This window comes from Acanthopagrus latus, chromosome 21 (genome assembly GCF_904848185.1).
Source record: "Acanthopagrus latus isolate v.2019 chromosome 21, fAcaLat1.1, whole genome shotgun sequence".
NCBI classification, from domain to species: Eukaryota; Metazoa; Chordata; class Actinopteri; order Spariformes; family Sparidae; genus Acanthopagrus; species Acanthopagrus latus.
The window spans coordinates 14242530-14256272 of NC_051059.1; the positions used below are offsets into that span (position 1 = coordinate 14242530).

The following is a 13743-nucleotide window of genomic DNA, read 5'->3' on the forward strand; positions in this document are numbered from 1 at the left end:
TAGACTTGTGCAGCAGTAGCAATCTCCCCCTGGTGAGAAGCAAACACTGTTTTCTCTCGCAGCAAAAGGAAAAATGAGTCAGGACAGAATTAATGAATGTCACAGAGCAGTGACCACATATTTGGTGAAAGCCCAACAGCCTTGTATTACTGCAGCACCTCCATGGTTTAAGGTATGATACTGAGGACAACAAAAACACCACAAAGACAAAGGATGTCTTTTCCCACTGACCAAATGATAATCATTAAGATGATTCTGAAGATTAAATGCTATTAAAACCCTTCCTTAGTTATGTTTTAACTCCATAAAAAGGAACTTTTCCCTTACAATACCATGTATGCTTTCTTTGTATCTATATATGCAGTCTAATGTGTGTTAAAGAGCGAAATTAGTACTAATATCCTCAACATCAAAGACAAATATCGGTCCAGAGGTCTTTTCTTCGTCATGCAGAGGTTTAATTTGCATATTGATACACAACTATTATTTGAACCACTGCCTCCGCTGCAGTTTAGGCATATATAATGATGAGGGTGTTTCTAAAGCTAAAACTAACAATTATTTGATTAATAAGTCGCTTATTTTATCAGCTGTTGAATTGTTTGCACTATAAATCATTAGAAAATTGTGGAGAAATCCCATCTCTGTTTCCAAATGCCCAAAGGATTTTGCCCGATCAACAGTCCAAAACCCAAAGTTATTCATGTACCAATCATGCACACAGATAAAAGCAGCACATCCTAAAATTGAAGAGGATGGAAACCGAGAATAATTGTTGTGTTTTTCTTTAAAAACAGCTTAAACGATTAATATCTTATCAGAATATTTGTTAATGTTGATTAACTGACAAATTAATTGACTAATTGCTTCAGCTTTAGATTTGCTTATTTGTTAATAGCCACTTAAACATGAAATTTGTTAATTATCTACGTAAAAAGGAAAAATGTACAACATCTCAAGGGCAGAACCATTCTTTTAGTCTGCACAGTGTGACAATAACATAAAATCCCCATTTACTGAGATATGAGTGGGTTAGTTAATAGTGAACTCATCGTCCTCTGTCACTGCTATGCATAATTAATACAATTAGCACAGTCAATGAGAGCTGTTATTCATAGCACAGTAAGTGTGTGTGTCATGCGATTGAACATCCATCTTGTGTATCTTGTCTGAAAGACTCAGTTACGCTGACAGACCTCATTTCAGCCATCAGTCTTCCTAAGAAGGTGTAGATAAACCATCATGTCATCAAAGATTGATCTGGACGTACACATGTAGCAACACAGCCGGAGGCAATAGGAGTAGTTAGCCTTGATTAGACGCACTTAGCGTGATTGACAAATTGACAAGTGCTTTTCAATCAATGGTGAAGTGTTGTGCTGTCCCTGCCCTGCCAGCGTGAGCAACATCCGTGTCCACACATATTATCACCGAGCCATCGATAGAGACCAGCCTGCTTCAACTGGCTCAGCCCTTTTCTCTGGCTGCTGCCCGTCATGGACATGAGCGAGCCTCTATCTTTGAGGATGGTCGATCGAGCACTTTGCTTATTCAGCTTGTATAAGTTCAAGGGTACTATGTCAGAATGATCTCTGATGTACTTTTGGGTGTGTTCTTTGTGTATTTTTCTTCCAGGACATTGATTGGGTCCAAACAGAAAAGCATGTATTCGAGCAGGCCTCTAATCATCCCTTCCTGGTTGGCCTCCACTCCTGTTTCCAGACAGAAAGCAGGTGAGAGCATCTCTTCTTTATGAGTCACACAGTTTTTTTTAAGGCCTGCAAGAATTAAAAAAGATTTATGAGATTTTGATGTCTTTTAAAATGATTGAAAATGCATCAGTTGCTGATACAATAAATTACTTTAAAAATGTCCTACTTCCACCTAATGCATAATGACAAAGTATAAATAATCTGAATCTGTAAAGCAACTAGCAACAAAATGTAGTTTTCCTTCAAAATATGTTGGAGTAGTTCAAATTTCTGCTCAGTTAGGCACGAGGACTTTATACTATTTATAAATACTGTATTTGCACACACAGGTAAGATAAAATCAGATGATTAAAAAAAGTACAACATAGCCAGTGCGTCAGGAAAGGTCAAGATGTCATCAGTTTAAGATTTTTTTGGTTTGGATTGTTCAAATTTGAATGACAGTGGATTAGAAACACAGGCACACAATCACAAACATCACAACATTTTGATTCTAATTCTGATTGGTGCATGACAGAATGTGAAATTGCCCTTTTCCGTCTTTAAAACAAACAAAAAAAAAACAAGAAAATATTTAAATGTGGAAGTACCTAATTGTATCAAGCTTAAGGAAATTAGACACTGTAACTGCTCTTGGAAATCTATTTACACATTTTAGAATCTCATCAGAGATCACAAAAAAAACCTTTCTTTTAGTTTTTGTTGACATTTTGCCCCCATCAAAGTAGTTGGGTAGGTATGGTTATATGTAACATGTAATTTATTTAAATTTGTAGAATAGAAAATGAATCTCACATGAAACCAAATCTGTTCTAACTTTTGAAGAATGGTGTTAATTTGGAATAGTAAGAAGCTAACTGACACGATTTTTTTTCGGTCCTTCAGTTCCAAAACAAAACAAAACAAAAACAAAATTTGCTTCTTTTTACAGACTGTTCTTTGTTATTGAGTATGTGAATGGTGGAGATCTCATGTTCCACATGCAGAGACAAAGGAAACTCCCAGAAGAACATGCCAGGTAGAGTCAAGCCCTCCGTGTCATTAAACCAAATAAGATTAATTCTGTGTCATTTTGTAGTGTGACGAATATACCTGACTCTCTCTTTCAGATTCTACTCAGCAGAGATCAGTCTGGCACTCAACTACCTCCACGAGCGGGGAATCATCTACAGAGATCTGAAGCTGGACAACGTGCTGCTGGACTCTGAGGGACACATCAAACTTACAGACTATGGCATGTGCAAGGTGTGGTTTGCAGTTTGCGGTGTATGAAAAGCTGATGCCGCGATGCACTTTGGATAAAAGCTGCAGTAGAGCTGCATGAGTGTTGGTTTACAGCTGTCTGAGATGATCATTTTATTTTTGCAGGAGGGCTTGAGACCAGGGGACACAACGAGCACTTTCTGTGGTACCCCCAATTACATTGCCCCGGAAATACTGCGAGGAGAGGACTACGGTGAGGCTTGCATCACACAAGCACTTATGATTATGAATGCTACAGTGGTACAGTTGTTTTCAATATACCCTAAATTTGGGTCATTTAGCTTTTGTCCAATGCAACTTACAATAATTCATACATACATACACTGACGCTGGTGGCTGCCATGGAAGGTGCCGACCAGCCTATCAGGAGCAGTTTGGGGTTCAGTATCTAGGCCAAGGACACTTGACATGCAGACCGGGGGAATCAAACCTGTGACCTTCTGATAACAAGACGCTGGCTCTACCCCTGAGCCAGACCTGCCCTGTAATATGGTGATATTTTGTAATCCCATGTGGAATCCGCCAGATGTTTGGCATAACACGTAAATACAATTAAACTAAAATCTGTACTTATTTTATCCTTAAGTTACCTGCAAACGTTGAAAGGAAAACTTGATGCGATAGAATGGATTCAGTGCTGGAACTGATTTTGACAAAATACTATTGAACCCCTCATTTGCTCTTCTGATTTATCTCGCAATTGCTGCCCATATCTGGTGAAACTATAGAACTGTACTTATGTATTTTGATAAACTTCAGTTAAGCCCCAGCTATAAAGTCTGCAGTGTGTCGTTAAGTGGGCAAGGTATGCAAAAACACTGCTCTCAAGAAAGGAGTGGTTGCCATAGTAACTGTAAAATGCAGGATTTTTTTATGCAACTGTAAGATGTAAGTTTAGGTAAATGTGATACTGAGAATTGTGCTTAAACTACTGTTGTCAAAAATTGACTGATTTACTGAATATTTGAAATGCTTTCCTTACATATTATATACAGTCACAATACACCGGTACCAGCTGCGCCTTCTCACCTTCTCTGCTTCTTATTACCTGTCTCATTCGCTCCAGTTAGCTCACATTGATGGCTCACTAAAGATGGCACACACAGTGGTGCAACTGGTGTTTGATTGTCAAGAACAGCTGGAGTGCTGTTTGGAAATACTTCGCATTTGAGGCAAAAGGATACAGGCATCCAATATGCAAGCGCTGCCACTGACCAGTGCTCACAAAAGTGCTAATGCAACATACTTAACAAAGCACCCAAAGGACCAAAATGGCAATTTACAATGTCATCTTCTCATCATCTTTCATACATTTTATTCTTTTATTTATCTTTATTTTTCCATTACCTGACCTCTTTCTTTCTCTTTCTGAGATTTTTGCCTGTTTTATGGCTTTTATTATGCCGTGAAATAGGCAATTATGGCTTTTATTTTTTCACTTCAATTTTTTTTCACAAATGACATCAAATGTTTTTCAGGGTAAGGTTTTAAATGATCCTTCCTCCATCTCTGCTGCTTTCTTGTCAGAAATATGATTTTGTAACATATGGAGTATGTGTATGTGTTTGTCTTCAGGGTTCAGTGTGGACTGGTGGGCGCTGGGCGTGCTGATGTTCGAGATGATGGCAGGCCGGTCGCCCTTCGATATTGTAGGGAGCTCGGACAACCCAGACCAGAACACAGAAGACTACCTCTTTCAAGGTAACGCACACCAACACACGCCGACACACACACTGAGGTTTATAACTAGAGGAAAAATCAGCGCAGTGGAGGCATGCAACACCTCTGTGATGACACCTTTCTAATGGCCACCAGGCACGTTCCATCTGTTACAGGGAAATGTGTGAATGCATGTGTGTTTTGGTCTGGAAATACGGCTTCAAAATGTGCCAGCATTTTATATACTGCCAGAAAAAGTGTTGCATCATTGGGAAATAAAATGTTAGGGCTTGTCAAAGTCATATTTCAAGACGCTTTTATCAAAAGCCATTGACACTTGATTTGAAAGCCTTCTGAACTCATAACTGCAGCACCGTCAGCACCATCCTCTGTCATTTCAGCCTTAAGGGATAGTCTGTCTCACCCTTTTTCTTCCTTTTCCCTTTTCCTCTCACCTTCCACAGTCATATTGGAAAAACAGATCCGAATTCCCCGCTCGTTGTCAGTCAAAGCCGCCAGTGTCCTCAAGGGATTCCTCAACAAGGTAAGAAGGGGTCAGGCAGGCATTAAACCGCAGTGGCTCCTGATGGCCCCTGAGAATGACATTATTATGGCCTTTGATTCAACTGCCATCTTTCACTGTCTTCTTTCCCTCTCTGTCTCAATTTGACTCTCACACCTTTTCACCTACCCCTGTTATATTTTTCTTTTCCCATCACCCAAATCCACCCCTCTTTTACACCTTTCTTGCAAATTCTGTTCTTTCTCACCTCTGTTGCCTGTCTGACTTTCTGTCTCGTTTCTCCCTCATCGTCTCCTGCTGTCTCTCACCCTACTCTCACACTGATCTCCCACAGGATCCTAAGGAGCGTCTAGGCTGCCACCCTCAGACAGGCTTTGCCGACATCATGGGCCATCCGTTCTTCCGAAACGTCGACTGGGACCTTGTGAGTCATTCACTTTTAATTCTCTGTGTTTCCAGGTCTCTCTCTCTTCTACTTTTCATGTGCCCTTGGTCGACTTCATCATGATCATGATCTCAAATGAAGGAAATCAGTGCATGCCGGTTGCAAAATAGGTCAAAATCAATCCACATATTGATTTTGCAGAGAAGGAAAACCAGAGAGCTGCTACCAGACAGCAGAAGGTAAAATTGAAGTGCACGAGGTCACCTTCTCTCTCCTGCCCTGCGGGTACAGAAGCTCTGTCAGAGCAGAGGGTTATTAGAGATGGGATGAGTCGTGTCCTTGTGGAAAGCAGGCAGGAGACTGACAGCAGCAGAAATAGACAGATTGCGATTGGAGGCAAAGATGGAAAGGAAATTGATGTCTGGATGTATGATGCCTCTTCATTTGTCTGACAGAGAGGTCTTGATCCATCAGATTAAGAAACAAACAACAATTCATTGGCATGAAGAAGTCTTTAATAAATCTAATCTTGGCTTCATTGTTGAGGAACTGTTTTGTTCCAAGGGGTGTGGAAATGTCTAGATTCCAAGTTGGGCTGCCAGGATCTCAGATATTATTGTGGACAAGATAAAAAAAAAAAGAAATCAAAGTAAGTTGGTCTTAGTGAATTTCCATTATTGGGATGTTTGTGAAAATCCTCATGAGAGACTTGGAGAGCCTACCTAGCTCTCTAATGTTCAGTTTTATATTGATTCCCTGATTTATTCATTATTATATTATTTATTATAAATTGCAACCAGGTGAAGCTGGCCTCTGTCTAGTCAAACAAAAGAATGACAGGGAGATGAGTGTTTTTTTGTCAGTTATTTATGTGGGGGGATCTTTATAATTTATTGTCTTATTTTTTAGATCCATGTTAGATCCAGAATGTTTTAATCCCATGTTGAGATCAAACTTTAATATCGTTCCTCGCCTCATTCCAATATGCATCATATCGCCAAAATATTCTGAAACGATACCAGGTCAGAACAAGATCCGCACAAAATGTAGATTTTTAATTTTCATTCTCTCTTGCAGTTTGTGGACAAAATACACTAGAGCATTGATACCTGACAGTTCGGGCTCGGTTTGGACAAAAATGTAGACGTGGTGTCCGGGTGCAGCTCGGATTTGGTCATGTCAGTTGACATGGTGTTTTTGCTGTATTTTAAACATCATGTAATGTTATCAGAATCAGAATCAGAAATCCTTTAATGTCCCGCAGTTTTATTATTTTGTTTTTTATTTTGTACCATAGAACAATGCCTTTTCAGAGTCACCTACACTGAACACGCCTGCAATCAGAGTAATCGGGCAAACTGTAACCATGGCAACTGCATGACCAGCTCAGTGCTTCAGCTTACATTTACTGCGTCGGACTCAGTTGCTACTCTCTAGGACTTTGTTGGGTTGGGACAGGAAAATGAGGCCCTAGCTATAAAATCTTTCTCACAAATATTAAATACTTGGGTAACACAACAATTTGAGGAACCCCGTCAGCTGTTTTCACCCTGAGTCTACGTCTGCAACCATAAAGAATGCAGTGAGTCCAGCTCATCAGCTATGAAGTGGAGGAGGCTATGAAGTTTGCCATCCAGCTCTGAGACATGTGTGTGCAGGAGAGCTGTGCTTGTTACACTGTTGCAGGTATTGAGAAGATGGAGCTTTTTAGACAGACTGTTTTAGTCGCGTTGATTCGCAAAGAGGACTTTGTCTTAAAAATTGATATAGATTTATCTGACAGCTCGTATTAATTGTCTGCTTGTAGCCATTTGCAGTAATTCAGGAAATTGAGGAGGCAACACATTAAATCGTTGACAGGTGAATTATAATTGAATTGTGAGGCTGGTGAAGATTCACACCTGCTCTCCTAGTGAGATATTGGACTACACCAAGCTAAAGTGAAGAGGTTGGTGTTGTGGTTTGTAGCCTTGATCAGATCTGGAATTGGAAAATGCATATGTCTGAGGTTTTTCTTGCCTTTGGCTGTGACTTGTGTTTAAGTGAAATCCACCTATATTGTCGATGCTTTAAAACTGTGAATGCGACTATTAATGTGGAGCAGGGTGTAGGAAGTGAACATATGGGCCATATTTACAACCGCTATTCTGTACAGATTGTAAAACCCTATTAATAAAGCTGGCTTGACTTCGGCTTGACTATATGAAGCATTACAGAATCACTTCAAGTAACTTTACTGTAAGTTAAACTAGAACTAAAAATACAGTGGGTTTATTTATGAAGCTTCCTGTTCTCAGTTTCAGCAATGAGTAGATGTTGTTATTTGAGAGGGACTGACATTATCGTTTTATGACAGATACCAGAACTGTAAAATGACACTCATGTCCCAAAGTTTTTCTCAGTAGCTTTGATGGCCTCTCAACATACTGACAGACTGATGTTAGTGTTGTATTTTTCTTTCGTGGCAAATTACCATTATTTTCCTTATTGATTCATCTGTAGATTTTTGATTAAATGAAATGTCCGAAGAATTGTGAGAATACAGACTTAACTCGGCAAATTACAATTTGTATCAGTTTAAAGTCCAAAACACAAAAATATCTAATTTACAATCATATGTAACACAGAGAAGCAGCACATTTTATAAGCAGGAACAAACATTTCTGCTTGGAAAATAACACTTAATGGATTTATTTGGAATACATGGCCATTAAATATGCGTCTGTTGACGAGTTTTTTAATTGACTCGTCCTCACCTGACTTTATGCTTGAAACATTTTTTACGGAAAATGTTTCGACAGTTGCACACAGTTAATGCTGAAAATATATTTGAACTTAACCAACAAAATGATGATTACAGCTGATCTTTGGTTAAAGACCGATAGAAGCTGAATTAAGTCAAGTGATGTATATTGTTGTGATTAAAGACAGTTTTTCTTTTGTTTTTAAATGATATTTTTAAAATATCAAATATTTTTGCTTTCTGGCATGGTATTTTTAGGGATACAAGGGGGGTATACAAGGGTTAACATTTAGTAAGAAATCCATTTTATTGATTGATTTTATTTTACTAAAGATTAAAGCTATGGAATCGACTTAATTCACATTTACTAAAGAACAAAGTGTCATCTTTTATTTTTGTTTTAATGAACTCGGTTGCGCTAGAGGCAGTATGGCTCAGTTTCATATTGTAACAGCTTCATATCAAGATCATGTCAGAAGTCTTTAATGTAAAGGGAGGGAACTTCTGAAGCTCTGTACTGTACACGTGTAAATGATCAGGCACATGTCACCTCCACAGACAGACAGACAGACAGACAGACAGACAGACAGACCCACATGACCTTAACGAGTGGATAGACGGACTTGCACTGGTGGATGATGTGACAGACAGACAGGGCAGCTCGCCAGGGATCAGCATGACCTCTTTTTCCCTGTTTGGTCTGGAGCAGAGACCCAGCAGTCGGTCAGAGTGTCTGGAGGGATCGGCTTACACCCCTCCCACCCTCTCACTCCCTCACCCCCCCTGCACCTCTCCCTCACCCACACTAACCTGAAAGTTTGACCTGCTGTGCTCCTAACGGCCTGCAGGGGGAGCAGTGTTGAGCTCACAGGGTATGGTGTTCAGAGGCAGATGAAGCACTGAGTCATATCCACATACTGATTAGTGTTTTCAGAAGTAGATAAAGTATTTTAGTTGATGTTTTAATGGCTGTGGCTTCATATTGTTTTTGGTTAAAGGTGTTAGTGTTGGTCACTCAGCTTTTTATTTCTGGAAACAGGAAAGAAATTATATGATGAGCCGGCCAATGATAATGCTAATTTCCATTGACACATAAATGATGAGCCTGAATAAAGTTTGACTATCACTCAAGGGCTACAACTAGTTTATTTCCATTATCAGATTTGTTCTCAATTAATCATTTAGCCTGTAAAATATCTTAAAAAGAGTTTCCAGAGTTTCTTTCATCATTTTCTGATCTGTTAAAAGATTGAGAGAGAGGTTGATTGACAGATTAATCAACAATTAAAGTAATCCTCAGTCGTAGACTTAAACAATATATGACAAGGACAAGGAGTAAATTCTCACCTTTGCAGAAGTTGTAACCAAATAATATTTTATATTTTTTGCTTGAAAAATAACTGAAATGATTAATCATACATAAAAATACTATAGCCCAACCAATACTCAATAACTGGGTCTGATGCCAATACTGAATTTCGAGAGTAAAAAATTTCAGTGTCGATACATCATCAGTCAAATGTCGCTTTCAAACACATGTAACAATGATATGTAGTCAAGGAAGGATTTTTAGGAGTTTAACAATACATTTCAGCCTCTAAAATGACACCAGTGCACTGAAACAGTCAAAATTTCATTTGGAATTAAATGCTGATACTGAAATGTCTATGACCGGCCAATAATATCGACCGACTGATGTACTAGTCTGCATCTACAAAACACAAATGCTTCAGTGAAGCTGAATAAAGCTGATTCCTCTCCTGTTGTTTCAGCTGGAGCAGAAGCAGGTGGTCCCTCCATTCAAGCCCAACATCTCAGGGGAATTCGGACTGGACAACTTCGATGCTCAGTTCACCAACGAGCCCATCCAGCTCACGCCTGATGATGAGTGAGTTCACCCCCCCTTCATTTTTTTAATATTAAAAAAGAAAAAAACAAAACACTTGAAAAAATAATAACATTCGTCTTTTGCTCATTGTAGTGATGTCGTGAAGAAAATCGACCAGTCTGAGTTCGAAGGCTTCGAGTATATCAACCCACTCCTGATGTCGGCGGAGGAGTGTGTGTGAGCAACGCAGCGTCTGCACTCGCTCACACACACCACCCACACACACACACTCATGCACGTGTTTTACGTGGCGTCTCAGTGTCCTCAAGCTGCATGGTTACGAGACAACCTGACGACATCAACCTTCTGTTCCAGGACCGCACATGCACAGTAGAACGCTTATTTGCCAAAACCAGTCTCACACTCAGCCATTTATAACCACTTGCCCTTAAGCCTACCTTCTTTCTTAATTATTTTTATATCATGTAAATCTGCACTGATATCAACTTTCTCATCGGGGGCCTCTTTATTGGTAGCCAACAAGAGGCTACAAAGTTCTTCCAAGGTTGCTGTACAGGGGGTGACGCCCTGACACATAAACTGAACATCCTCTCCTTACAGCTGGTGGGGTGCTTACAATGCATATTTTATTTGTGTATATATATGAATCTACTATTGAGGATAAAAAGTTAGACAAGGCCTTTTTAGCTTCAAGCCATAGTCTGACAAAACATAATCATCATAAAATCATTTTGATTTTTGTGGCGACATCCATTCTGTAGATTAAAGAAGAATCATAAGACTAGCCTTTGAAAAAAACAAAAAGATAAAAATCTATATATTTTTCTCCTTTTTGTTTTTTTATTTAACAACATAGCAGTCATTATATATATGTTGTTCTGAGCATTTAATGTCCAGCCTGACTTATGGAACCAAAATGGTTCAGGCTTTTGTTGTTTTGACGAACACACAACATCTGGAAAACAGAAGGTGTCTGCTTCGAGTCCCTTCTCCCAGAATGAAGGAAACAGAAGCATCCAACCAACACTAGTAACGAGTGAATACTCTCAAACTGTGAATGAAAGAGCTCTCTATGCAGGGAAATGGGCTGGAAGAAAAGCACATAATACCTGAACGCTGGAACAGAGGTTACATATCGCTGTGCAGAGCCTCCATGAAACAAACATTCACACCAGGACCAAACAAACATTTTTCAGAAAAATGTCTTGCTGGTACGAATAAGAAGGTACAGTAAGGAAGATGTGCTGTCCTATGTCATAGAATTTATATATACAGATTTGTTTTTGCTAATTTTTAATACTATGCCTTTTGGAAACATATGGTCTGGTCTCTTTTTTTGTACTTTCTCCATTCCATGTATGTCTTTTGTTAAAATCAAAAGTGATTGTTACGACGAGAGCTCGATTTAAAGTCCAAAGTCGTGACACAGGGCAGGCTTGAGAACTGTACACTGTGTCTGTCGAACCCACTGTTCATCTTCTGAATTAGACATTTTGTATAACTGCTTTGAAGCATCTGAAGGCTCTGTAGAGCCGCTCTCCACCCCCTGACACTAAAAGTGATGGTGCATGAACCTCCAGACACTCATCCAATCGAAGCTTCTCTCTACTTTTTGTTTTGGGCTCACGTGGTGACCGGAGGAGGAACACGTTCATCTGTTACACGCATTACTGTTGTTTCTCTTTTTGCGAGTCACATTTTAATTTTAATTTTTTTTTTTTTTTTATCACTACATTGATTCCAAAATGTTACTGGGTGAACCCAATGGAAACACTATTTGTTGTACTTGTGTTTTGGGGGTGTTTACCACCCAAAGGACTCTGCTGAACTTTGTTATTAGTGTGCAAAGAAAAAAACACAGACAGTAAAATAAACATTTTATTTCTCTCCTTGTGGTAATATGTGCTTGTGTCAGTGTGAGTCTGTCCTTCATTTAAAGGAGAACTCCGTCAGTTTTATACATAAGTAAGCCGTATAAAGTCTGCTTGGGCAGCAGAGGAACTTTGTATAGGATAAGAAGGCAACACTCTATAATAACAGACAATGAAATTAACAAACAATGAAATGATTTTTTTAAAAAAAAGTATTAAGCAATTTTCAAGGCTTGAATTTACTCTTTAAGTAAATTCAGTTTTTTTGAAATTACTGTGATATAAATACTTAGGACTGTTTATGGTGAGAAAGTGATTATTTTCCATTCATTGTGGGCAGACATTGACTAGAAAATAATGGAAATTAAATGAATGAAAACAAACATGATACCTTTGAACAAAACTGAAACAGTGGTGGAGATTATGTTAAGTGTGTTTCCTGTTTGCCAAAGAAGAAAAATGGGGTGCCATGTTTTGAAATAAAAACTCACCTTCCTCCCTAAGATTTTTATAATAACAATAACTTGTCCTGTTAAAGGGTAACTCCACCAACTTGACACAATAAAGTGTGTTAATGGGTCGTGAGGAGTACTGCAGCAGATGGGAAAAAACGTTGTATAGAGCTTTTTGTGGCTCCAGAGGAAGCGTGACACGTATTATGCTCTAATGTGACGTGTGACGTTAGTCATGAAGCAAAGTGTTAATTCGATTAAGTGGATTAAGTCTTTAGGATTCATTTTGTCTGCACCATCAATGGCCGTTTAAAATGTCATGGCAACGAGCCCAGTGGTTATCAAGGTGTTACACTAAAAAGCAAAAATGTCACCAGACTGAGTTGGCTTCATCCGCAGGGCCTCAGGAATATCTGCACGGATTATAGAGGAAATCCAACCAATAGTTGTCAAGATATTTCAGTCTGGACCAAAGACATTATCGTCCGTAGAGCTACCACAATTAGTGAGGCTAAAAGATCCTACCTTTTAAAATTTGTAAGGAAACACCTCTTATGTGACACGGACTGACTACAGAGTGGATATGAAAGCGGTTCACTGTTGAGATCGTGCACACACATTCCCGTCTGGACAAACTTGCACCATCAGGCTTGTGACCGTCTAACATCTGAGACAGACCTCAGCCCTCTCAGACCCACATGGTCGTCTGGAGCGAAGGGAATTAGGCCTGAGTCGTTAAGCTTCAGCTTTTCCAGTCCAGCTGCCTGTGTTTCCGCTGGTCACGTGACTCCCGCCTGGCTTTTAGGAGGCCCTCGGCATCCCCAGAGGTCACGAGGTCATTGACACCATTGCTCCCCCCTCTGCCCTCGCATGCTGCTGACCGCTGAGAGGTGACAAAGAAAGGGTCGCGGAGATGATGATGTGTCAGAAATAATAAAATGGATTGATTTGTGTGCTGCAATAAGCCGCACAATGGTAGATGGAAGCCAATTGTGTGGGGCTTAATTCACACCCTGCTCCGCTTCCCCATTATATATCGTTTCAATTGAACCAGATTTCACACTCCCCTTGTACCACTGCACGAGACAAATACCACATCGCCGCGCGCAGGACGAGGATAAATGCCTTTGCATAATTCTGTACTCCCATGATGGTGTGTTTGACATTGTTCCTGTGCCCTCTCCGGTGGAGAATGAGGGTACGCCTCCCCAGGCACTGTGGCTCCACATCACCTTGTGGAAGACACAGGGAACACTAACCTTGTATAATTAATGATGTAAACCGAA

General features: G+C 39.7%; 1 protein-coding gene across 1 annotated transcript in view; it reads left to right on the plus strand.

Moving 5' to 3' along the window:
• The window catches only part of prkci (protein kinase C, iota), a 33710-nt gene extending 21675 nt beyond the window's left edge, over window positions 1-12035 (plus strand). Inside the window, exons 10-18 of the mRNA XM_037084404.1 lie at window positions 1636-1733; window positions 2644-2730; window positions 2822-2957; window positions 3081-3168; window positions 4551-4676; window positions 5099-5178; window positions 5492-5581; window positions 10058-10173; window positions 10267-12035. Coding sequence (XP_036940299.1) covers window positions 1636-1733; window positions 2644-2730; window positions 2822-2957; window positions 3081-3168; window positions 4551-4676; window positions 5099-5178; window positions 5492-5581; window positions 10058-10173; window positions 10267-10354 — 909 coding nt within the window. The 3' untranslated portion in view covers window positions 10355-12035. The remainder of the gene's footprint in view (window positions 1-1635; window positions 1734-2643; window positions 2731-2821; window positions 2958-3080; window positions 3169-4550; window positions 4677-5098; window positions 5179-5491; window positions 5582-10057; window positions 10174-10266) is intronic.
• The last annotated feature ends 1708 nt before the right edge of the window (window positions 12036-13743 follow it).